General features: G+C 50.9%; 3 protein-coding genes across 4 annotated transcripts; 1 reads left to right on the top strand and 2 right to left on the bottom strand.

Moving 5' to 3' along the window:
* Window positions 1-5,947: 5,947 nt before the first annotated feature.
* Sdf2l1 (stromal cell derived factor 2 like 1) lies at window positions 5,948-7,886 on the bottom strand. The gene is made up of 3 exons (XM_003478397.4): window positions 7,640-7,886; window positions 7,181-7,377; window positions 5,948-6,350 (listed from the first exon to the last, which is right to left on the bottom strand). The coding sequence occupies exons 1-3, from the start codon at window positions 7,824-7,826 to the stop codon at window positions 6,069-6,071; spliced, it is 666 nt and encodes a 221-aa protein (XP_003478445.1). The 5' UTR covers window positions 7,827-7,886; the 3' UTR covers window positions 5,948-6,068.
* A 4,716-nt stretch (window positions 7,887-12,602) lies between these two features.
* On the bottom strand, window positions 12,603-19,419 carry Ccdc116 (coiled-coil domain containing 116). Of its 2 annotated transcripts, XM_063226135.1 has the most exons (5): window positions 17,293-19,419; window positions 17,055-17,196; window positions 15,304-15,840; window positions 14,638-15,207; window positions 12,603-13,570 (listed from the first exon to the last, which is right to left on the bottom strand). In XM_063226135.1, the coding sequence occupies exons 2-5, from the start codon at window positions 17,124-17,126 to the stop codon at window positions 12,785-12,787; spliced, it is 1,965 nt and encodes a 654-aa protein (XP_063082205.1). In that variant the 5' UTR covers window positions 17,127-17,196; window positions 17,293-19,419; the 3' UTR covers window positions 12,603-12,784. The 2 variants fall into 2 exon arrangements, with proteins under 2 accessions (XP_063082205.1, XP_063082204.1); XM_063226134.1 differs by having other exon boundaries at window positions 17,055-19,419.
* An 89-nt stretch (window positions 19,420-19,508) lies between these two features.
* Window positions 19,509-21,465, top strand: Ydjc (YdjC chitooligosaccharide deacetylase homolog). Its single transcript, XM_003478058.5, has 5 exons — window positions 19,509-19,794; window positions 19,881-20,040; window positions 20,234-20,333; window positions 20,442-20,619; window positions 20,799-21,465. Exons 1-5 carry the CDS (start codon window positions 19,631-19,633, stop codon window positions 21,124-21,126), a joined length of 930 nt encoding a protein of 309 aa, XP_003478106.2. The 5' UTR covers window positions 19,509-19,630; the 3' UTR covers window positions 21,127-21,465.
* Window positions 21,466-21,505: the final 40 nt, after the last annotated feature.

Raw genomic sequence — 21,505 nt, 5'->3', positions numbered from 1 at the left:
TTCCCCCTCCTCTTCGCAGCCACTTTGCTCTGTACTTGATGTTGCCTTTTTTCACTGGTTCCCCCAGTTGCTTCTTGGTGGCCTTTTCCTCTGGCCCCTTGGATGCGTTTCTGAAGGTCCTGACCTTACCACTTCTAGATCTGGGTTAGAAGCAGAATGATTTAAGACGTCTGTCTTTTTCTTGTTTTATTGCTCTTTTGGTACTATGGGTTGTACCTAGGCAAGCATGCACTACTGAGCTACATCCTCACCCCTTTGTTATTTTGAAACAGAGTCGCCAAATTGTTCAGAGTAAACTAGCTGCAGCCACCCAAATAGCTTATGGACTTGCACCACATCTATTGTCTTCTCAGGCTTAGACTTAGCTTGAACTCCAGACCCACGTTTAAATGCACATTAGGAATGACTCTTGGTTATCTCCTATTGAACATATCCAGATTTGTGCACGGCTTTTCTCGGAAATGGGCTTTTCCCCGCTACTTGCTTAGCAGCTGACCCTACTACCTATACTGGTCACTAAAGAGAGTGGGTGTCTTCTATGTCCCCTACACGCTCTCCATCAGCCCTGGAAACCAAGGAGTACATATAAGAACTCTAACCAGATTTTTTGCTTCCTGCAGCCAAACTACCAGGCTTCTAGGCGCTACCTTTCCCCAACAAAGAAGGTGGTAAGCACTTCCTCTATTGACTTATAAAATAAACCTTTAAATACATATGATGTGCCCTTTTTTAAACAAGTCAAGTGCCATCCGAGAGGGCAATTAGACCCCAGATTAACCCCAACATGGTTCACACTTTATACATTTATTCGTGTTTTAAAAAAAATATACTGTTCCCTTCTCTGAGCCATGCTCGACCAAGAGAAATTTAAAAACAAGACAGACAACAAAGATTCCTGCCTTCATAATGGGAACTTCAGTCACTAGGAGAAAATTGTGATGTAACAGGGCCTGGGAGAAGAACTTTGGATGTTAAAGAGTCCAGAAAAGCACCCTGTAGGTGGGCATGTTGGCCTCTCCCCAGCAAGGACATTAGAGAGAGTCTGCAAAGGATTGAAAGGTGGCCAGCTCCAGCCATGGCCACTGGAGCCCAGGGGAATGGAGGGTGAAGCTTAGGAGACTCAGGGATTGAGGAGCCCCAGGGGGCTAGGACTAGGATACAGAAGATCATGTACTTGCTATTCACCATCACCCCAACCCTCCATGGGTGCCAGGGCTTGTACCACAGGATAAGATTGAAGCCAGTGTTCCATTTTCTCAGTCAGGGGTGGACAGTACATCCAAAAGCCCATCTGCACACCTGAGCTTTCTCTCAAGAAGACAGTCTTGAATGACTCACTGGGCACACTGTGTCAGGTCCTGATGGTAAAGATGGTTCTGCAAGCATACCTAGAATTGGGCTCCTTACAAGTTCAGCCCCAGCCCCTCAATTCCAGCTGAAAGGTATGCCAGGCACCTCCCAGTAGTCCCCACAGGTTCAGGACTCATACCTTGTGTCTCTGTAAGAACAAGCTGACCTGGTTGCAGACCTCACCTGCAATTCTGCTCCCACTGAGCCCCACAGTGACTGATACTTGGGTGTAGCACTCCACTTGGGTCAACAATGTCCTCCGAGTTTGGTCCTCTTCAAGCCTTCAGGAAAAACTGAGTCCAAGTATGGGAAGCCCCTCCATGCAAAGCAGTGCACCTCTATTTCTCCAGAAAGTCTTAGAGTCCCTAGTTTTAGCTGGGGTGCCCATGGGGAAAGATCTTCAAATCACCGCCTTTCTGAATCCTGGGCTTCTGCAGTCATGATTGAATGGGCCACTCAGGGAATGATCCCAAGGACCCATCTTATCTTCTGATGGAGGCCCCAATCCAGCTTCCTACCTATGCCTCCAAGCACTTACCCTCTGGGCATCTCAGCTTTCATTGCAAGGAAGTGGAGTAAGGCAGCAAACCCTCTTCCTCCAAGCACTGTGGACAGCGAGAAGGGCCTGACCGATGCCCTTTCATCATTGCACTGCTTCCCAGTAGCCCACAGTAGTGCAACAGGGAAAGAGTGTCGGGCAGGCCTTGCTAGTGCCTCTCAGTGTGGTGATAATGTTGGTTGTGGTGGGTGGGATTGGAGACCTGGAATGCAGCCCCACTGGGGCAGGGCCTCAGTATGGGGGAAGGGTGCCCTCTGACCTCTGAGGCCCAGTCCTGGTTAGAATCTCAAGTTTCCATGGAGAAGGGAGTGAACTGGGGAGGGGGAGAAAATGCAAGCCCAAAGGGATCATCCTGGAAAGAGAGGAAAGAAGGCATTGTGGGTGAGGAACATTCCCAAGGCTGGCCCCAGATGCTTTGACAATATCATTGCACTGCTTCTCAGAGCACAGTAGTGCAACCTCGTCAGAGCTTCTGCAGCCAACAGGAGTAGGGATGAAGGGTGGCCCTTAATACAAGGAGGGTGGGAAGCCCAAAGGGTGGATGAGGGCAGAGCCTCAGTTCACAGGGGGGAAGAGAAGGGAATCCCAGCGAGGCTGCAGTCCTCAGGCGCTTCAGAACCTCAGGGTGCCCAAGCCTTCCGCAGTAAGCTTCAGGTTGTGCAGGAAGAGACTCCAGTCCAGGAGCGAAGTCTGACTGGTCAGACGGGGGAGGGGGCGTGCACACAAAGGAGAGGGCCCGCGCTTAGCGCGATCCAAAGCCCGCTCATGCAAGTAGCGGGAGGAGCACAGCCCGACGACCCCTGCATCTTGACTCGGCCTGCTCCTCAGGGAGAAGAGTGGCCTGATCATCCCAGGACTATGCTCTGGCTCAATATCCCATCCCTGATCTCCGATCTTTAGCATACTCCCCCCACCGCCCTCGTCCTAGCAGATTCTTCTGCTATCGGCCCAGAACCGAGCAGAAGGGGGGGTTCCCGCCCTTCTAGAGTTCCTTGCCCAAAGAGGACCTTGGGTTCTCCCAAGCCCCTCCACGCATACAGTCCGTGGGACTATTTGTCCCCCACCCCAGGCCCAGCTACTCACGAAGACACACCTCCCGGCCAGGGCAAGGGAAGACCCAGGTGAGCCGGAGGTCCCCACCCGGGCACCCAGCACCTCGTGGCGCCCTCCCGGCCGCCGGCTCCATCTTAACCCGCTGACAGTCGGAGGGCAGAGCCCCTGATCCTCAGCATAGCACCACGCTCATTGGCCGGCAAGGGCCGGGTCTTCGCCTTCCGCAAGTCTATTGGCTGCTCCCAAAGCGATTTCAAAATAGCCTCCAGGCTCCGATTGGCCCGGCGCCGCCCGAGTCTCGGGTTCCACGATTTTAACAATGAGTTCTACAAACACTTTCTCCCCATTCATAACTTATCAAAAGGAACTTTGCCCGCCTTTTATTTTAGCTCGTCTCTGCAGGTTTTCTAGCTGTGCCGGCAAGAGAACTTGGAAGCTCAGTAGATGTCCGCCGAACCCTACCCGAGAGGGTGCCGGGACCCCTGGGAAATATCGAAGCCTCTGGCCAAGCCTGTCCATTGAATGGGGTCTCGGGTTCCTTTCTTTGTATTGTGTGCTGGAGTTGCTCTTGGCGCCGACCTCCCACCCCCATGGAATATTCATTCGGGCAAGGAGAAGGGTTGCATCCCTTTCAGTCCAACCTCAGCGCACGGAATGGGTCTCGCCTGTAAACCTCCCAGGGAGGTTTGCTATGGAGACTGGTTACTGAGGCCCCTGTGGCCCCTGTGGCAGGTACCAGAAAGGGGATGCTTGAGTCCTTGCGTGATTGCAATCCATTTTGTGGATGAGCTTTCATTAAGTGCCTGTCTTGGGCAGCGGAACAGGTAATGTGTTTGTGGTCCCACCCTCGCACAGCTCCAATGAGATGTGTGTATTGGGAAACATTTAGGTCACTGAACATCTGTGCCTTCTTCTATTTTATTCTCAAAGCGCTGACAAAAAATGTTTTTAAGGCAGTTTGCTGTGAATCTTTATAAACCTCAATTGTCTTCTCTGAAAAACTGAGAAGATAATGGAAGATACTTCAGAGTTGTTGCCAGGAGCAAATGCGATGCTGTGTAAGCAGTTCATCCAGTGCCTGGTACTTCATATTCAATAAATGAGAAATTTGCTGCTGTTCCGGTTTTTAATTTTAATCTTGTCACACGTTTGCTCTGGCTGCCCATAGGTTCTTCCTTGCTGTGCGCTTGTGATCTGCTCTTCAGCACCCCTCACCTAATTTCCACATGTGCACATGCCAGTGTACGTCCAGACCATACGATTTATAGGATACAGTCAGTCCACTTTAGTGCTCCCCACACCCCGTTGGCACTCACCTCTACAAAAAGAAAGCTCATTGTCAGCACACAGGACTCTGCCTGGATATCTGATTCTGGCTGCTGGAGCCCCTGACCCAACAATACATGCACAGGGTACGTGGAAAGTGCTAATAATTGTGCCTAACTACCCAGCAGCCCTCCACTAATGAGGAAAGATACTTTAGTGGGTAAATACGCTGGTTTCCTTGCCTTTCAGGTGGGATAACTGTTTTTTGAGGCAGATTCCCACAACTTAGTCCAGGCTGGGCTCGAATTCATGGAGATCCTCTTAGTGTCTCTACTTTCAGAGTACTGGAAAAGAGGCATGCACCACCATGTCTGGCCAATGAGATAACTTTGATGAGATTCCCCAATAGAACTGAGCTCTGGCTGCCCTGTCCCATAATGGACCCTTTACTTTCCTTTTCCCCTTCACCACCCCACTGCTCTGTCCCTGAGTTTTCTGGAATCACTTCCCAACAATCTGCTCTTACTCAAATCTTTTTTTTTTGTCTTTTTCATTTTTATCGGTACCAGAGATCGAACTCACGACTGCACACTTGCAAGGCAGGCGCTTATGCCGCTGAGCTAAATCCCCAGCCCCTTACTCAAATCTTTTAAGGTCCAGAGAGTGATGGAAGAGAGGTGTTGGTTTGTAAATGATGTTCAAGAAATTTAGCAGTGTAGGGATCAGCAAGGGTTTCATAAGGGAGAGGACAGCAGTGGACTCAGAGCCTATACATAATCCCATTTTCTACCATACTCAGTGAGTAGAGCTTTTCTCAAACATAAGGTGTTCTACTCACACTACTCTAAGCCCCTTCAGCCACTGGCCACCCCCAGCCTCACCTTTCGAGTCTCTTCTGTTCAGAGAAGCAGCACCCCCTGCCCCAGCAGCTCCCTTAGGCACCCTACTGTCCTATGCAGCTCCATGTTAGCTGAGTTAGCAAGACCAGGAAGCCTGTCATCTCTGATATCACCTCTATAGGTTATCACCACACCAGTGGAACTCTTATCTTGCTTGACTTTGGCCCTCCTATCTTTCAGTTGCAACACTCTGCCTAAATTGTGCCTCCTCTCTTCCAGGAAGCATCTCTCTAGGTAGCCATTCTTCGTAGTTATTTTCTCTTGAGATACCTTTGAGGTTCTGTTCTCTTGGGACCTTGGAAGGTCAAGGCGGGGGCCTGAGATGCCTGAGCAGGCAAGGAGGGTAGGTAAAGGAGCATTTATACCAAGGGCGAACAATCCTGTGATACTGATTTCCAATAGATGGGTAGAATCCTCACTCAGCCCTTGGTCAAAGATAAGTGTCAAGACTGCCACAACTGTCAGGAGCATGAGTCCTTACTATTAGGGATGAGGGGGTTGAAGAGCTTAAGCCCCATTCCAGATGGCAGGAGAGAATAGGGCTTCCATTCATCCTAACCTGGGGGCCCAGCCCAACAGGAAAGTTCATTAAGTGTAGGAACAGGCATACTGAGGTCATTTGCCATCGGATCAGCTAAGAGTAGACAAGAGAGCCAATTGGTCAGGGGGGCAGTATTGGAACACATGGAAGAGCATCAAAAAAGGCTTGGCCAAGTTCAGCTGGAGACAGGTTTTGCACAGAGGAAGAGATAGTGACTATACCAGGGATGATTTGGCACCTCCTGATCACCCCCCAGCCCCCAACTCATAGTAAATACAATCACAGACCAACATTCTTTAATCACAAAGGCACTTGAGGACCCCTACAAACCCAAAGTCTCCACCAAGAGTGGCCCTGCAGATGTCCTACCCTGCCATTTTACATTCATCCATTCGAACACTCAGAGTTCATCGTGACCTGCAGAGAGCTCCGCACCAGGCTTGATGAAGATGCCTTCCATGGCCTTCCATGTATTATGCGTGTTGGCACTCGGCATGCCGTGCACCTCGTGTTGTCCACGGATAGGGCTCCCGTACTGCTCACCGGTGACTGACAGGAACACAGAAGTGCCCACGTGCTGGAAGCGCACAGCAGCCTCTCGTTCCCAGTGTTGCCCAGAGCATCGCACTGTCCACAGGTCCAGGTCGTCACCCTCACCGTCTTCCCCAAAAGCACTCACCTCCTGGGGATGTGGGCATGAGGGGGACAGTAGTCAGCACAAAAAACACACTGAGTCTCTTGGCCTAACAATGGCACATGTACCCAATGCACTAAACTTCTCCTAGTCCTTTCCTTGTACTGCCCTGAGCTTCAGGTTCCACAATTGTAAAATGTGACACAAGGATCCCCCTCTCCAGAACACCCTGCCCAAGGTGGGGACTTTGGGTTCATAAAATGTTGTATCTGTCTGTATGGTGAGCACTGGTTCCCAGAGAGCTAAGGTTTTATTCCTCCATGTTCTCCCAGGCCTATCACTTCTAAACCCAGTGCCGCAGGCTGACAGTTCAAGATCTCTATTTCCAACTTTTTCCTCCACAAACTCCCCGGAAGCAACCTAAGCTTCATCCATGAACTGCAATGACCTCAATGCCTTGGTACAAGCTCTCCCACAGCCTGAAAAAAGCTCCTCTTCTCCTCTCTGGGACCTGGAGGACTCTTACTCATCCCTCCAGGCTTCCAGCCTGAGCTCCTCCTCTGCTTCAGATTTTCCTAATCCCAATCCCAGGGCTTCATGGACTTCTCTCCTGGGCCTCACTTGCCCCTAAAAGAGGAATTAATCACAGGGATCGCTCTTTCATCTGTCTAACTGCTGGGCTAGGTGCCCCTGGGTGTAGGACCCTGTGTCCCCAAAGGGGGCGCTCAGTAATAATTTTTAAATCGAAATTCTCTTCACAGAAGCTGGGGTTCAGAGACAGTAACGCGAAGAAGTCTCGAACTGGAAACCAAAGTTTTGTCCCTGATCTCCCACGCGGAGGTCAGCACCCTTTCCTGAGGGCCAGGGCGGAGACGTACCTGGTTGCTAGACAGCGGCGACAGGAAGTGGTGTGTGTGCAGGTTCTTGCCAGTGAGTACATGGGTGAGGCGCACCGCCTGCCCACAGCGTACAGGGGACCCGCGAGGGCACCCGCCCTCCGGGCCTCCGCGGATCCGCCAGTAGCTATTGGCGTCGTCTGACGCCTCCACGCCGGTCACCGACTGTTGGCCGCTACCTGAGGAGTGACACCACGCCCGACCCCAAGGTCTCTGTCAACCGCGTAACTCCTGACTCCCAAGTTTCCCCAGTGACAGGAGACTGAGGCTCCCGCGGCTCAGCCCCTGCCCCGCCGGGCCTCCCGACTTAACCCGCCTGTCCCGCATTGCGTCTTGAGGACTCCCTCCTAACCCCAGACCCCAGCAACACCAGATCCCCGCCCCTTCTACAGCCTTCTCGCCTTCGCCCCCTGGCGATCGCCTCTCGCAGGCTCCACGCACCGGACCCGTATTTGATGTCGTGTGAGTGCAGCCGCACCCTGTGTTGCGTGTTGAGCAGCTTCAGCACCGACCCGCAGGTCACAGGCCCCACGCCGGTCTTGGTGGCACCACCGCCTGGTACCAAGAGCACTAGCAGGAGCGCCAGCAGCACCGGCCCAGCAGCCGCGCTGCAGCCCGCGCTCCGCATCGCCCCCGCCAGGCTCCTGCAGCGCCGGACGCGGTCCTCTTCCTTCCCCCAGAAGACCAATCCGGCTCTGACAGCGCCCGCACGCAGCAGCCAATCCCGAGCCCGCGCGGCGCTCGACCTGCACTGTCATTGGGGTGACGAGAGGGGACCAGCCTCCAGCCTGCTGTCTCGGTGGGTAGGAGGGTGGGGCTGGAGACACGAAGAGGGTTTTGATTGGTCCACGCTTCCGAGGACGCACCAATGAAAGTTAAGGGGCCGGTGGCGGCGCAGCTGAGTGACAATAGAGCTATGGGCAGCACCTGTGGTGAGCGCGCCGGAGCTCTGTGGCTGCTGAGCCTCCTTTTCCTCTGCTCAGGTCGTAAGATCCTGCAGGTTTCTCTACGAAAGTCCCTTGACTCTGAAAGTCTGGGACCTAAGTGAAGTGTTTCTTCCCTAAGACTCCCAACGGGATCACTAGGTTTTAGAGTCACTTAGTGGACGGATCCCAGTTACCGAATCTCCTGGGCCTTTAGCTCCTGCACCCAGGGATTAATTCCCCTGTGATTTGATTGTAGTTCCCTGTCTGACATTGGGTCACATCAGTCCTTGGATGCCAGGGTTTCTGAAGTCTACTGGTCACTTAACTCTTGAGTCCTTTCGTGGCAGAATCTCATGGTCGTTGGGTTATTGGACAGCAGAGGGCAACACGGAACTATGAAGTTTGAGGATACATAGCAAGTTCTCACCATCAGAAGGCCAAAGTTGTTTTAGGAAATCTCATCCGAGGGAGATCGAGGGACTGCAGGAACCACGCTGGGTGGCTGGCATGAAGTGGGTTCCCGTTTTGCTGCCTCCCCAGAAAGTTGTCAGCCCAGGCTTCAAGGAAGGAAAACGTATACCACCGTTTACTTATTCAGGGAACATCCTTATCTTAACTCTAGAGCCTATGCTGGGCATCATGGAGAATGATGTATGGTGTTTGGAGCTGAAACTTCACTTGGGACACTAGTAATGGTTAAAGTTTGGATTTAATTAAGTCATTCAGGATTTTGCATCCAGAAAATCCAGAAGAAAGGCCTTATAATTACAACATGTTAATTTAGGTGACACACCAGTCAGTATGCCTCCACACTGTTGAGGTTTTGTTTTTCACAGTGCTGGGAATCAAAACCAGGGCCTCAGGAATGCTAAACAAACACTCTACCATTGACCCATAATCCTCTGTACAATTTGAGATTTTCATGTTTTTTTTTTTAAAGAGTAGAATATATTTATTGAGAGAAAGAAAGCTTCTGTCAGAGAGAAGAGGAGGTCCCAAGTGGGTTGCCCAGTTTTCATGTTTAATGTTGGTTTTTTTTTTTGTTTGTTTGCAGTATTTGGGATTGAACCCAGGGCCCTCACGCTGAGCCCGTATCCCAACCCTTTTTTACTTTGATAAATTAGCTAATTTATCTAGGCTGTACTCCAAGTTCTGATCCTCCTTCTTCAGCTTCCCAGAATTCTAGGATGACAGGGGTGTACTACCATGTGTGCCTTGCTTTTTGTTTTCTGAGGCAAGAGTTCTTGCTATTTTGCTCATATTAGTCTTGAACTTTTAGGCTCAACCCATCCTCCTGCCTCAACCTCCTGAGTAGTGAGGGCTATATTTGCACACCACCCTTCCCAGCTCATTTCACCTTTAAAAGCTTCCTACCAGGAATGGTGGTGCATGCCTGTAATCCCAGCACTCAGGAGGCTGAGCTGGGAGGATTGCTATGTTTTTGAGGGCAGCCTTGGCTGCATAGTATGTTCAAGGCAAGTGTGAACTATATCGTAAAACCCTGTCTCAAAAATAAAGTAAAATATAAAAGCTTGGCTCAGCCTCCTCAAATATGCTCATAGCATACTGTGGCACACATATTTCCCTTGCAGTGCCCCAACAATATAATGCTTTGGAATATCTCTCCAATTGGCATTGTAGTTGACAGTCAAGATCCAAGAATCAGAGTGGAGGAAGCCAGTATGGCTCTCCTCTGACTCATGTGAGGCCTTGTGGTTTCTCACAGCTTTTTTCCTCCCTTCCCCTGCACACATATTTCCTGGCTCACCCTATAGTCATATTTCTGGACCAATTGTGAGAATCAGGTTCTCAAGAGAGTCTGATCAGTTATTTTAGGTCAGAGGACTGCTCAAGGTACAACCAGCTGTGGGGGAGCAAGGGGAGTAGCTAATCAAATATGACCACAAACAATTCCTCCCAGCTCAGGAGTAGGGAAGAGCTCAGTGGTAGAGCACTTGCCTAGCATGTGTGAGGTCCTGGGAGTGATGCCTGGCATCATGAAAGGGAAAATAATTCCTTTTGCCCTTGCAATCAAAGAAGACTATGTTCATTTTTCCCCTCCATTGTGACTTGCTTTGAACAATAGGATGCTAAAAATGTACTGTTTGGGGATTCTAAGCACTAGCCATGAGAATTCCTAGGAAGCCAATCATGACATTGTCCTGCCATATGGAAGTGCAGGTAAGATTACTGCATGGTGAAAGATTGTGTGGAGAGAAACTGGAGGGTGAGGGCACATTAGGATCATTCCTGATTTAGCCCATTCCCAGCTGAAAGCAGTCACATTGACAACTTTGGCCTATACTACTACTCAGCTAAGCCTATCAACCCTGGTATCATAAGTGATTTTTTTTAAGCCTTGGGGTGTTTTACACACAGCAAGAGATAGCTGAAATAAGATTTCAGATGTATGCCTTTAGTACAAGATGTCCCTGTTTTCACAGGGGCTGTTCCAGTCACTCATGAGACAGGATTGAGCCCGTGTTCTCCTCTTCCTTGATATGACAGTGGCACCTGGAAAGCTAGTGTAAATCACAGAAAAGGTCTGTCTCTTAGCCCTTGAGGGTTGTCTCTTTGCAATTTTTTTTTGTGGTATTGGTTGTCTCTTTGCAATTTTTTTGTGGGATTGAACCTAGGACTCTTGTACTTGTGAGGCAGGCACTTTGCTGCTAAATTAAATTCCCAGCTACGAGGGCTTCTCTTTTATTTTCTACTGACAAGATTTCTTGCCTTGAGATGGGTAGACAGCTACTCTGCACCGCCCATGTTTGTCTTCAGCAATTGGTGCTAATAACCAGAATCTCTCAATTCATCCCAATTGCAGGCTTCTCGGAAAGCACCAATCAGCCTAGCTTGGAATAGGTTCTAGAACCTGTGGGCAGGTATTAAGGCATGCAGATATCACAAGGGCTGTGGAGGGGGTGGTAGGTAGACTCAGAGAATGGCCATTTTGTGTCAAGTGCATGCTCTAAAAGATCCCTGCCATGTGAGTATGGTGGCTCATGCCTGTAATCCTAGCACTCAGGAGGCGAAAGCAGGTGGATCACTGTGAGTTTGAGGCCATCCTGGACTACACAGTGAATTCAAGGCCAGCCTGTATGTTGTGAGACCCTGTCTCAAAAAAATTAAGTAAATAAAGATCTCTGCCATAAGAGCTCTGTGGAAAAAAAAATATGACACTGACTAACCCACCTTAAAACCTTGGTCCCACTGAATTGAAATCTGAGTGAGTGGGGCTGGGGATTTAGCTCAGCGGCATAAGCACCTGCCTTGCAAGCAGGCGGTGGTGAGTTCGATCCCTGGTACCAATAAAAAAGAAAAAGACAAAAAAAAAAAAAAAAAAAGAAAAAGAAATCTGAGTGAGTGTGGGTGTGACAGGTGTCCAACCTCTACTTGGCTCCAGGGGGGCCTTAGAGTGGTTGTGTCTTATACAGGGTCAGTGGGCTGTAGCATGGTCAATCTTAGCCAAGTAGGCCTGGCCTCTGTGCACTGGGGTGGACTCCAGGAAGAAGTGAGACAGAGCCACCAAGTTCCCTCTCTACCCCCCAATGGCAAAGTTTTCTCAAGTTCTCTTGTCTGCTTCTGAGGCCTGGCCACAAGAGCAGCTAGGGGAGAGGGTGAGCTGTGTCCTGGGAGAAATTTACAAAAAGAGAAAACAGGATGCCACAGTCACAGACCTTTCTAGAGAGGCTCATCCTAGCTAGAACCCTTGCTGGAAAGTTAGTTCCATTGTCAGCCCTATGCAGCCATTCCACAGCCTGACCAACTGGCAGTGGCTGTGTGCCCTGGAATGGCAACTCCAGGTTCTTGAGTTGGACCTGAGAAAAACAAATTAGGAAGAAAATTAACTGAAAGTATCAGGAAGGTGGCTACATGCTTCCTCGGTTGTAATGTGAGACAGTAACATGACAAAACAAGAAGGAAAGAAAAGTGTGGTAGCATATACCTGTAATGCTAGCACTCTGGGAAGCTGAGGCAGGAAGATGGCAAGTTTGAGCCAAGTCTGAGTAACCTAGCAAGACTGTCTCAAGAAAAAAAAAAAGAGGAGCCACCCCTAGTGGAGGAAGTTCCCTCCAAAAGCAAGAGCCACAAGAGAAAGGAGACAAGGAGCCCTAAGTGTCTTAAAAAGAAAGAAAACTTACAGATTAGAGAAAAGATCAGGCAGAAAGTAGCAAAGCAGCTGATAATGCAAGAGAAATCTGCCACTCCTGCCTGGCAGGAGGGTCCTGGGGTCAGAGCACTGCCAGCTGTCAAGAAGGCTGGCTGCCATCAGGGTGGCCCACACTGGTAAGTGCAAGGGTAAAAGCAGACATGTCATCCCTGTCAGTTTGTCCCTCCCGCTGCCCTATGACACTTACATCTGCCCACACTCTTTGGCAGAAACCATGCTTGTCACACAAAAGGTACAGCCCTGTCACATTTGACATGCTGTCACACTCAACAGAGGCAAGCTGCAGTCTCAGGACAAGACGACTGTGTTCCATTTACAGATGTTTTATTTCTGTTCCTCTCATTGGTGCCCCTGCAAGTGTTAGCAGAGGTCCTCATGGACATTCAGCCCATCCTGACCCTGCTCAGAGTAGTGGCTGGCTAGGTGGGCAGCCACTAAGGACCAGGTGGAGAAGGGGGAATGCAGTACTCAGTTTGGCTTATGGGAATTTCATGGGGGGTCATCGTGGCCTGTGTCCACAGAGTGCCTGCTCATGGCCTCTAGTTCAGGCTCCAGGTGGTCCTCGTAGTTGCTCTCATCCTTGTAGGAATCCATGCCCTCCTCTTTGTTCTCCCTGTTACCTTTGTTCCCAGCTTCATTGGCCTCAATGTTCATCATCGCATCAGACTTGGAGAGAATGGAGCCCGTGCCCAGGTCAGGGGACCCAAAGGGTCTGGGTTGTGACAGGCTTTTGGGGGACGGCGTCTCAGCTGTAATAGGCTCCCAAGAGCTGAGCAGCTGGTGGATTGACGCGTCAGGCTCTACGGCCTGGTTCTGGTTACTTCTGGTTGGTGGCACAGGCTGACTGGATGGAGACATTGTGCTGTGCTGGGAGACAACCAGCTGGCGGGATCCAGGCTTCGAGATGTTGCTGCTGCTCTGGGAGCTGTGTGCCTGGCCGCGTGCCTGGGAGGCCTGCCTTGAGGCCTGAAGCGCCTGCTCAGCCTGCTGCAATTTGTGCAGCAGGCAATTCCAGTTCATCTCCGAGGACAACTGTATGTGGGAGCCCTTCACCTTCTTGAAGCCCAGGAAGAGGTCCACGAGAGCCTCAGTGATGGGGAAGGAGACGAAGCCAAGCTGTTTATTGAGGCTGTTCTCATACTTGTACTTGAGAGTGAGCAAGGACACTGCCTGGTCCACTAAGTAGTTGATGATCTCCTCAACACAGGGGTTGGAGAGGTGGGACATACTGGATTTGGGCGAGGTGGAAGACGATGGCTTCTTTGTGTTGGAGTTCTGTGTGGCAGCCAGGGGAGAAAAAGCAGACATGTCATCCCTGCCAGTTTGCCCCTCCTGCTGCTCTATGACACTTACATCTGCCCACACTCCTTGGCAGTCTTGCTAGCCCTGTCCAACAGAAACCATGCTTGTCACACAAAAGGTACAGCCCTGTCATATTTGACATGCTGTCACACTCAACAGCTAACCCTCATGCTCACTTCACCTGCCTGCTCAGTCAGGCCTGGGGGCAAAGTCATGGACCTTTGTGTCAGCAAACTTGAGCCTCAACAATACCCAGGCCTGTGTTCAGAGGGAAGCATGTTGGGCCTACACGACAGAGGGAAGGTTGGGAGGTTGTTGGGGACCTATCAGAATAGGCCACCTAAATCTCTATACCCTTCCTGGGCAAATCCCCTTCAGCAGGGTGGAGAGATCTGAGTGTCCTTCAGCTGAATTAAAGGGACTCACCCCTAGGAGATAGGACCCCCCCTGGACAAAGGCTGCTGTCCACAAGGAACAGAAGCTTCCTTGTGTGAGAAGGGCTCCAAGATACACATAAAATGTTGAAGAAAATGCCTGTGATTTAAAAAAAAAATAGCCTTTATTCATTTTTGACAATACCTTGAAGTAGCTAGACAAGGATTTCTGGTCTTCCAGTAGTTTACCTTGCCCAGGAGATGTCCATAGTGATTGCCAATGATACTGGCTGCTAGGAGTGGTGGGTGAAGGAGACATTCTCCTGCAAACTTGTCCCAAAGCCCGCTAGCCCCTCTCTTGACAAGGCACTTCTGGACACAGTGAGAAGCTCCTTATAAATGGGGTGAATAAGGAGTATATAGGGAGAAAGAAAAGGAGGGTAGGGACAGGTGAGTGGGTACCAGGCTGGACGCTTGAGGCATTCCTGTCTGGAGGCTACCTCCACCATGGCCCCAGAGGCAGGCTGGGTAAGGAGTAGGCCATGCTTAGGCTGGGTCCTCTGGCTGGAGCTAGGGCCATAGGTGTTTTCTGAAATTTGAGCCAGATGCCTTGTGTTTGGAGTGCAATAAGGGACTATGGATATTGTATTTTTCTGTGGTTGTCACCTTGAGCTTGACTCTGTTGCCCACTTGATTAGACACAGAAGGCGAGTTCAGTCTACTGATTTTTCCATGAAGGCTGGCATCTGTGGTGTGGAAAGAATCACAGGGCTCCTTCCCCTCGGCTGGCTTGGAGTCTGGCAGCCCCTGACTGTAGTTAACTGGGAATGGTGAGGCAGGCTTGGTGGGGAAGAGAGGGCAGCCATCACGGCAGCGGGCGGCCCTCAGCTTGTTTGCACCCTGGCTGATCACACTCTGCAGAGCAGGGAAGAGATGATGTTTGGCCAGGAAGTCCAGCGTTTGATGGGGCTCACGGAGAATGCAGTAGCCAGGCAGATCAAAGGATGTTGGCTGGCTCAGCAAGGACTTCTTTTCCTTATTGCACTTTCCTTTGAGGAAAATCAGCTCCTGTTCTCTAGGTCCCAGTTCTGATGCATCAGGCATTCCTGAAGTGGAGCCCAGCAGCCCTGAAAACCAGGACAGGGGCTGCTCCTGGGTCCAGTGGCTGCCAGTCTGGCTGCCCAGTGAGTTCAACAATAGGGAGTTCCTCTTGGAACAGGACTGACTCCAGCCTTTCTGTAGAGAGAGAGGGAGGCTCAGAGAGGTTGATCAGGATGAGGGGCTCAGGTCCACCCTCTCCACACTCCCCTATACCATCGTCCCAGATCTCACCCCTTTGTTCTCCAGCTGTAGCAGCCGCTTGAGGTTTTTCTCCAGCAAAAGTTTGTCTCTCATGGGTGGTAGTGAACCTAAGCCTTGGGGACCTAGATCACCATCCTGGCCAGCTGTGAGGCTGCTATGGGAGTCAGATAGAGAGCTGGAGCAGGATGGGTAATTATTGGGACGTCCAGTGCAGAGGCTGGGTCGAATACGGTGCCGCTTTACAGTGCTGAAGCTGGGTCGGGCGCGCACCTGTCGCTTCCCACTTGGCACTTCTATGAAGTCCTGTACCTCCACTAGTGGCACCCCAGCCTCTGTCTTCATGGAGGCTATGCGTTCGGCTGCCTCTTCCACCACTGTCTGCAGGCTTTCCATTACCTGTCCTTCTGTCAGAAAATCTAGGAAGCTGCCAAAAGGCTGAGGTCTCTTAGGGGTTTGGCAGTGTCCCTGGTATGCTGAACTGCCATCCATCGCTGGAGGGTGTGGCACATGACCCAGCTTGAAGGCTGGTCTCATTTCTGGCAGCAGTGGCTTCTTGCGTGGTGGTACCTGAACAAACAGGCTTGTCACAGTGGGTAGAATACCTTGCAGGAATGGGGTCACTGGGATTCTCCTAGGTATGCCATTAGGAGCTGGGTGGCGACTGAGCAGTGGAAGGAAAATCTCTCTCTCTCCTCTCTCTCTCTCTCTCTCTCTCTCTATATATATATATATATATATATATATATATTGGTGGAACCCAGAGTTTTGAGCATGCTAGGCAAGTTCTACTACTGAGCTACATCTCAGATCTCAGCCTGGGAATTGCATTTAGAATCAGGTAATTAAAAAAAAAAAAGAATCAGGTAATTTTGCTGAGGTGTGGTGATGCATTCCTGTAATTCCAGCACTCAGGAGGCTGAGGCAAGAGGATCACTGCAAATTCACATACATCCTGGGTTACATTGTGAGTTCAAGGTCACCCTGAACTACATAGTGAGATCTTATCTCAAAAAACAATCTTATTTTTGGAGCCAAATTTTCAGTGGGGCATGGTGGCACATTAGGGAGACTGAAGTAGGAGGACTGCTGCAAATTCCAGGCCAATCTGGGCTGTGCAGTGAACTGAAGGCCAGCCTGATCTACTAGCAAGACTGTCCTAAAAAATGTAATTTTGTGTGTGGACCTTGACTCTGCCACCTTCAGGTTATGTGACTGCCCACAATGGCCCCTCTTTTTTTTTTTTTTTGTCTTTTTCATTTTTATCGGTACCAGGGATCGAACTCACGACCGCCTGCTTGCAAGGCAGGTGCTATGCCGCTGAGCTAAATCCCCAGACCCCAACAATGGCCCCTCTTTAGGTCCAATTTCCTCATCTGGAAAGTGGAAATGTATTTACGCTTGCCTTGCAGTATCTACAGCACATACATTTCACAAGCATAAGACCTAGCCAGGGAGTGTGAAAGTCACTGTGACATGAGTGAAACCTTGAGTTTCTCTTTTGCTCCTCTGGCCTGCCCTGTCTGCACTGCTGTGCTGCAGAGAACACCTGAGGTTCTGAACTCTGAGTTACCCATGGCTGGGTTCCTTGTCCACCCAAGTTCTTTCCGAGTTGCTGGAGTCAGGGGGATACACGGAAAGAGGATGATCAAGGCCCAGAAGGAGGTCATAGGAGAGGTCAAGGTGATTATAAGGATCTCTTGGTCAGGAGGTTAATAGAAAAAGAGGCGAGGAACACGGTGGTTCTGGGGTATCAGGGTCTGAGCCCTGCTGGGCACACTTACCCGCGCCTTGTATGTGCTGTGGCCAGCCTCGTCATCTGCAAGATATCCCGAGTGGTGGCGGCAGCCGGCCATGGTTCCAGTAACCAGGGCAGCTGCTTGCCTCCTCTCTCTTCAGTTCTATGGCACCGCAGCGGACTGCTCTCTGCTCCGGGCGGGCGGAGAGAGTGAGGGACAGGAGGGTCTAAGTCCCCCACTGTGTCAGTGACTCTAGGGTCCGCGGGCCCCTCGCTTCACGCACCTTGTGTCTTTCAGGCATCTAGCCCTTCCTCTGCTAGGAGTCTCCCAGGCGTTAGCACACTGTCCCATTCCAGTGTCGTCCGGATGGGGGCTCCCCTAGGACGTCCGCACTGTATCTGACCCTCTCTAGTTTGTAAGTGTATACGATCCTTCCTCCCAGACCCAGAGCACCTTGTGGTCCGCCCTCGGCTCAGGACCGAACAGTTCACAAGAGTCCCCTCCCAGATCCACCAGCGCCCACTCCAGAGACGCTTCACAGAGCGCTGTAGTCTCCCCGCGGTTTACCGCTTGTTCATTTACATATCGCGTCCCGATTGGTTAGTAGCGAGCGTTTCGCTCATTGGCTTCCGCGAGACAATGGTTGGGGAGGGGCCTGAGTTGGCTCCGCCCCCACATCGCGAGGCTGAATCTCTTCTCACTTTTGTTGGGAGCCTAAGGTCTGGAATTGTTGCTATTCAGTTTCTTTCCAACCATAAAGAGCTCTGAAGTTGGGGTTTGGATCCATGATTCTCATCTGCTCGGGGGGGGGGGGCGGGGCTAAGAGCAAAAGCCATGACTGCTACCGGTGATACAAACGCTTTTCTCACCGGTTATTACACAGTCCTGGCCTGCTCTACCTTCCAGGGACCTCTTCCCTTGCTCAGTGTGGACAATCCTGGCATCTGTTCTGGGCTTCTTGCAGTCTCCCTGAGAACAGTGGAGAGTGCCAGGTCTGTCACAGACCTAGCTCCTATTCCTGGCTCCACAGTTTCCTGTGGATGTGAATATACCTCTCTGATCACGGACTCCTGTCTAAATTGGGAGAAAGGAGGCGGATGCGGTATTGTCTTTCTGTGTAAGAGTACAGGGATTATATAAGATCATACAATACAATCAATCCCAAAGTTCCATGTGTATTTATACGCAAACCCCATTCCAGACTGCCACACAATGTTTTTTTTGTTTGTTTGTTTGTTTTTTTTTGTCTTTTTCCTTTTTATCGGTACCAGGGATCGAACTCACGACTGCCTGCTTGTAAGGCAGACTCTTATGCCGCTGAGCTAAATCCCTAGCCCCGCCACACAATGTTGTTACTCATTTTTCTACCAGATGATGCTCCTTTGGGGACAGGAACTAAGGCAGTTACCTCTAATCTTTAACGTTGCCAGTACCTCTATGCCGAGTGCCTCTGTGCCTGTGTCTCTACACCAAGAGCTAAGCTGAACAGCTCTTTGAGGTTTCCAATCCTTACAAGGCCCCATATGAGGTATTTATTTTCAAGCTCTACTATGCCCCTGACCTAAGTGGGTAAACAGGGCCCAGAGGACCGGAGAAGAGCTGGGCATAGGCCCAGAGTTTCAGGGATCAGTACACTATTCTTGGCAGACTACACTCCACTTTCTAACATTGTTTCCTTACCTGTAAAACAGAAATGACATTACCAGCCTCATAGGTTGGACACAAATACCACACTTTCCACAGAGAAAATCAAGATGGTCACATTATAGTAAAAACTGGCTGTCACTATGTTTACCACCTTTTCTGAAAAGAATAAAAGTGAGACTATAAATGTAAAAGTTGTACCCTCACACAGAGTTTGAGATGGAAATAGGGACTAATGCTCCCTCAAAGCTATTGGTTTTTTGTCTAGAGCTTTTAGTAAGAAAAAGGCTTCTCTTAGAAAAATCAGAAAATTGACAGCTTGAAAAAGAAGTAAAATCAGCTAATAGCATTTTTTAAAAAAAACCCAGCCCTGAAGCCAGGGATTTAGCTCAGTGGTGTAAGCATCTGCCTGGTAAGCACATAGTCATGAGTTCAAAAAAACCAAAACAAAACAAAACAAGCAAACAAAACAAAACAAAAAAAATACCAACCCAACAAATTCACAGACACTATTATCAAAAGAAATCCAGAAGTGATGGTGTACCCTTGATCACAGAACTCAGAAGGCTGAGCATAAATTCCAGGCCTTCCTGGAGCCTATAGGGAGACTCTCAAAAAACCCCCAAAAACCTGAATGCCATGACCCAGAAAGATAACAGGGTGACCTCAGAAATAATAAAGGGATTTTTTCCCTTTTTCCTTATCCTTTTTCTTTTTCTTTCTTTTTCCTCCTCCTAGGTTTTTTTTTTATATATATCACTTTTCAAATGCCACTTTTGAAGTCAAGGACATTTCCAGGTTGCTGTAAATGAAGCTGTGGGGATGGTAGAGCGGAGCAGCTGTCGCAGGGTCCCTCAGGAACCACTAGGTGGCGAGAACAAAGGCGACGTGAGGCCGCGTCTGAGTTTGTGCGCCGGAGCTGGGCCCGACTGTCTGGCCCACTCCCCTGTGATGGTGCGCTAGGGTTCCAGGGCGCCATGGCCTGGCCCCGTGTACGGTTGGTGGTCACCGCAGATGACTTTGGTTACTGCCCGCGGCGTGATGAAGGCATCGTGGAGGCCTTCCTGGCAGGGACCGTGACCAGCGTGTCCCTCCTGGTGAATGGCGCGACCGCGGAGAGTGCGGCAGAACTAGCTCGCAGGTGAGGACGGCACTCATTAGTCCGGGCGGGTATGGGGACACCTCTTCCCCGCGCCACCTGTGCTCCCGCCCTCTCTCCGCCTGCAGGCACAGCATCCCCACCGGTCTCCACGCCAACCTTTCCGAGGGTCGTCCCGTGGGCCCTGCCGGTCATGGCACCTCGTCGTTGCTCAGTCCTGAAGGCTTCTTTCTCGGCAAGATGGGGTTCCGGGAGGCGGTGGCGGCAGGACAAGTGGCGCTGTCTCAGGTGCGAGGGCATGGGTTAAAAGGGGTGGTTGCACTAACCTCAGAGCTCAACCCTGAGGACCCCGGCAAGGGATGTCATCAGGGGCAGGCAGGAGCGAGACACTGGAGCAGCCACATGGTGGCACAAGTAAGGCGTTCTCCGCTATGATCGCCCCGGAAGTTCAAGTTCCTTGCCCCTCTACCTCTGGCTCCAGGTGCGGGAGGAGCTGGAGGCTCAACTAAGTCGCTTCAGGGAGTTGCTTGGCAGACCCCCCACGCACGTGGACGGGCATCAGCACGTGCACGTGCTCCCAGGTGCGTGGGCTGGCTCTTCCAGGCTGGGAACCTGCTTCTAGGAGGTAGGAGGAGGCCAATACACCGAGCAATGGCATCAGGCCCTCCTCGAGCCCTCTCCACCCGCAGGTGTGTGCCAAGTGTTCGCTGAGGTGCTGCAGGCATGTGGGGTGCGCTTCACTCGACTGCCGCTGGAAGGCGGGATAGGCCGTTGCGCGTGGCTGGAAGCCCCCGCGCGTGCTTTCGCCTGTACTGTGGAGTGTGATGCTCGGGCCGCCATGGACCACTTCTCTCGTCATGGCTTGCGGTGAGCAGACTCCAGCCCTGCTGCCCCAACCATCCCTTGATCCTGCAGGTCCTAGTGCATGTACCTGGGCAACTTTCTCCTAACCTGGGAAAGAACCCACTGGCCTCTTTTCGTCCTGTTTCACCCCTGCCCAATCTTGCTGATCCTGCAGCTCTGCCATTATTGCCTCCGATTTCCAGGTGGACAGATGCCTTCGTGGGTTTGAGCACCTGTGGGCGGTACATGACTGCTCACCGTGTGTTGGGGGCCGTAGCACGGGCCCTGGAAGATAACCCCACAGGCCATACCTTGTCAGTTGAGCTGATGACACACCCAGGTTACCCCAGTGTGCCCCCAGCCGGCGGCTGTGGTGAGGGTCCTGATGCTTTCTCTTGCTCTTGGGAGAGATTGCATGAACTTTGTGTCCTCACAGCACCTACCCTGCGGGCAAGGCTGGCCCAGGACGGGGTGCAACTCTGTGCCCTTGAGGACCTGGAGTCCAAGAGGCCAGAAGAAGGAGTCTCTTGAGAGCCCACTCTGGAATCTTTCCTGGACCTTTCTCTACCCTAAGCACTAATGCTTCTTAATGTGGAGGAAAGGGAAAGATGATGGTCAGGTGCAGTCTAGAACCAGGCCTTGGAGTAAGGTCCATGACTTCCCAGTGTGATATACTGCCAGCTCTGTGGCCAAGTTTTCATGGCTCAGTGTGGCAACCATAGTTTGCATGTAGGCAGACCCAGCCTTGTGACATCAAGGTCTAGGGCCTGCAAAGTGTTGGGTATCAATTCTTGTTGCAATGTGAACACCTAATTGTTCCATGACAGTGGGCAGAGATTGTTGTGTAAATAAAAGAGTATAAGCCTTGCAGACTTGAGTGGTTTATAAACAGTTCCCAGCAAATCTTAAT

Source organism: Cavia porcellus, unplaced genomic scaffold (genome assembly GCF_034190915.1).
Source record: "Cavia porcellus strain 051 isolate PalLab524CR breed Dunkin Hartley unplaced genomic scaffold, mCavPor4.1 scaffold_16, whole genome shotgun sequence".
Taxonomy (NCBI): Eukaryota; Metazoa; Chordata; class Mammalia; order Rodentia; family Caviidae; genus Cavia; species Cavia porcellus.
Note: the sequence above shows the minus strand (reverse complement) of the source record. Positions and strands in the feature narration are given on the sequence as shown.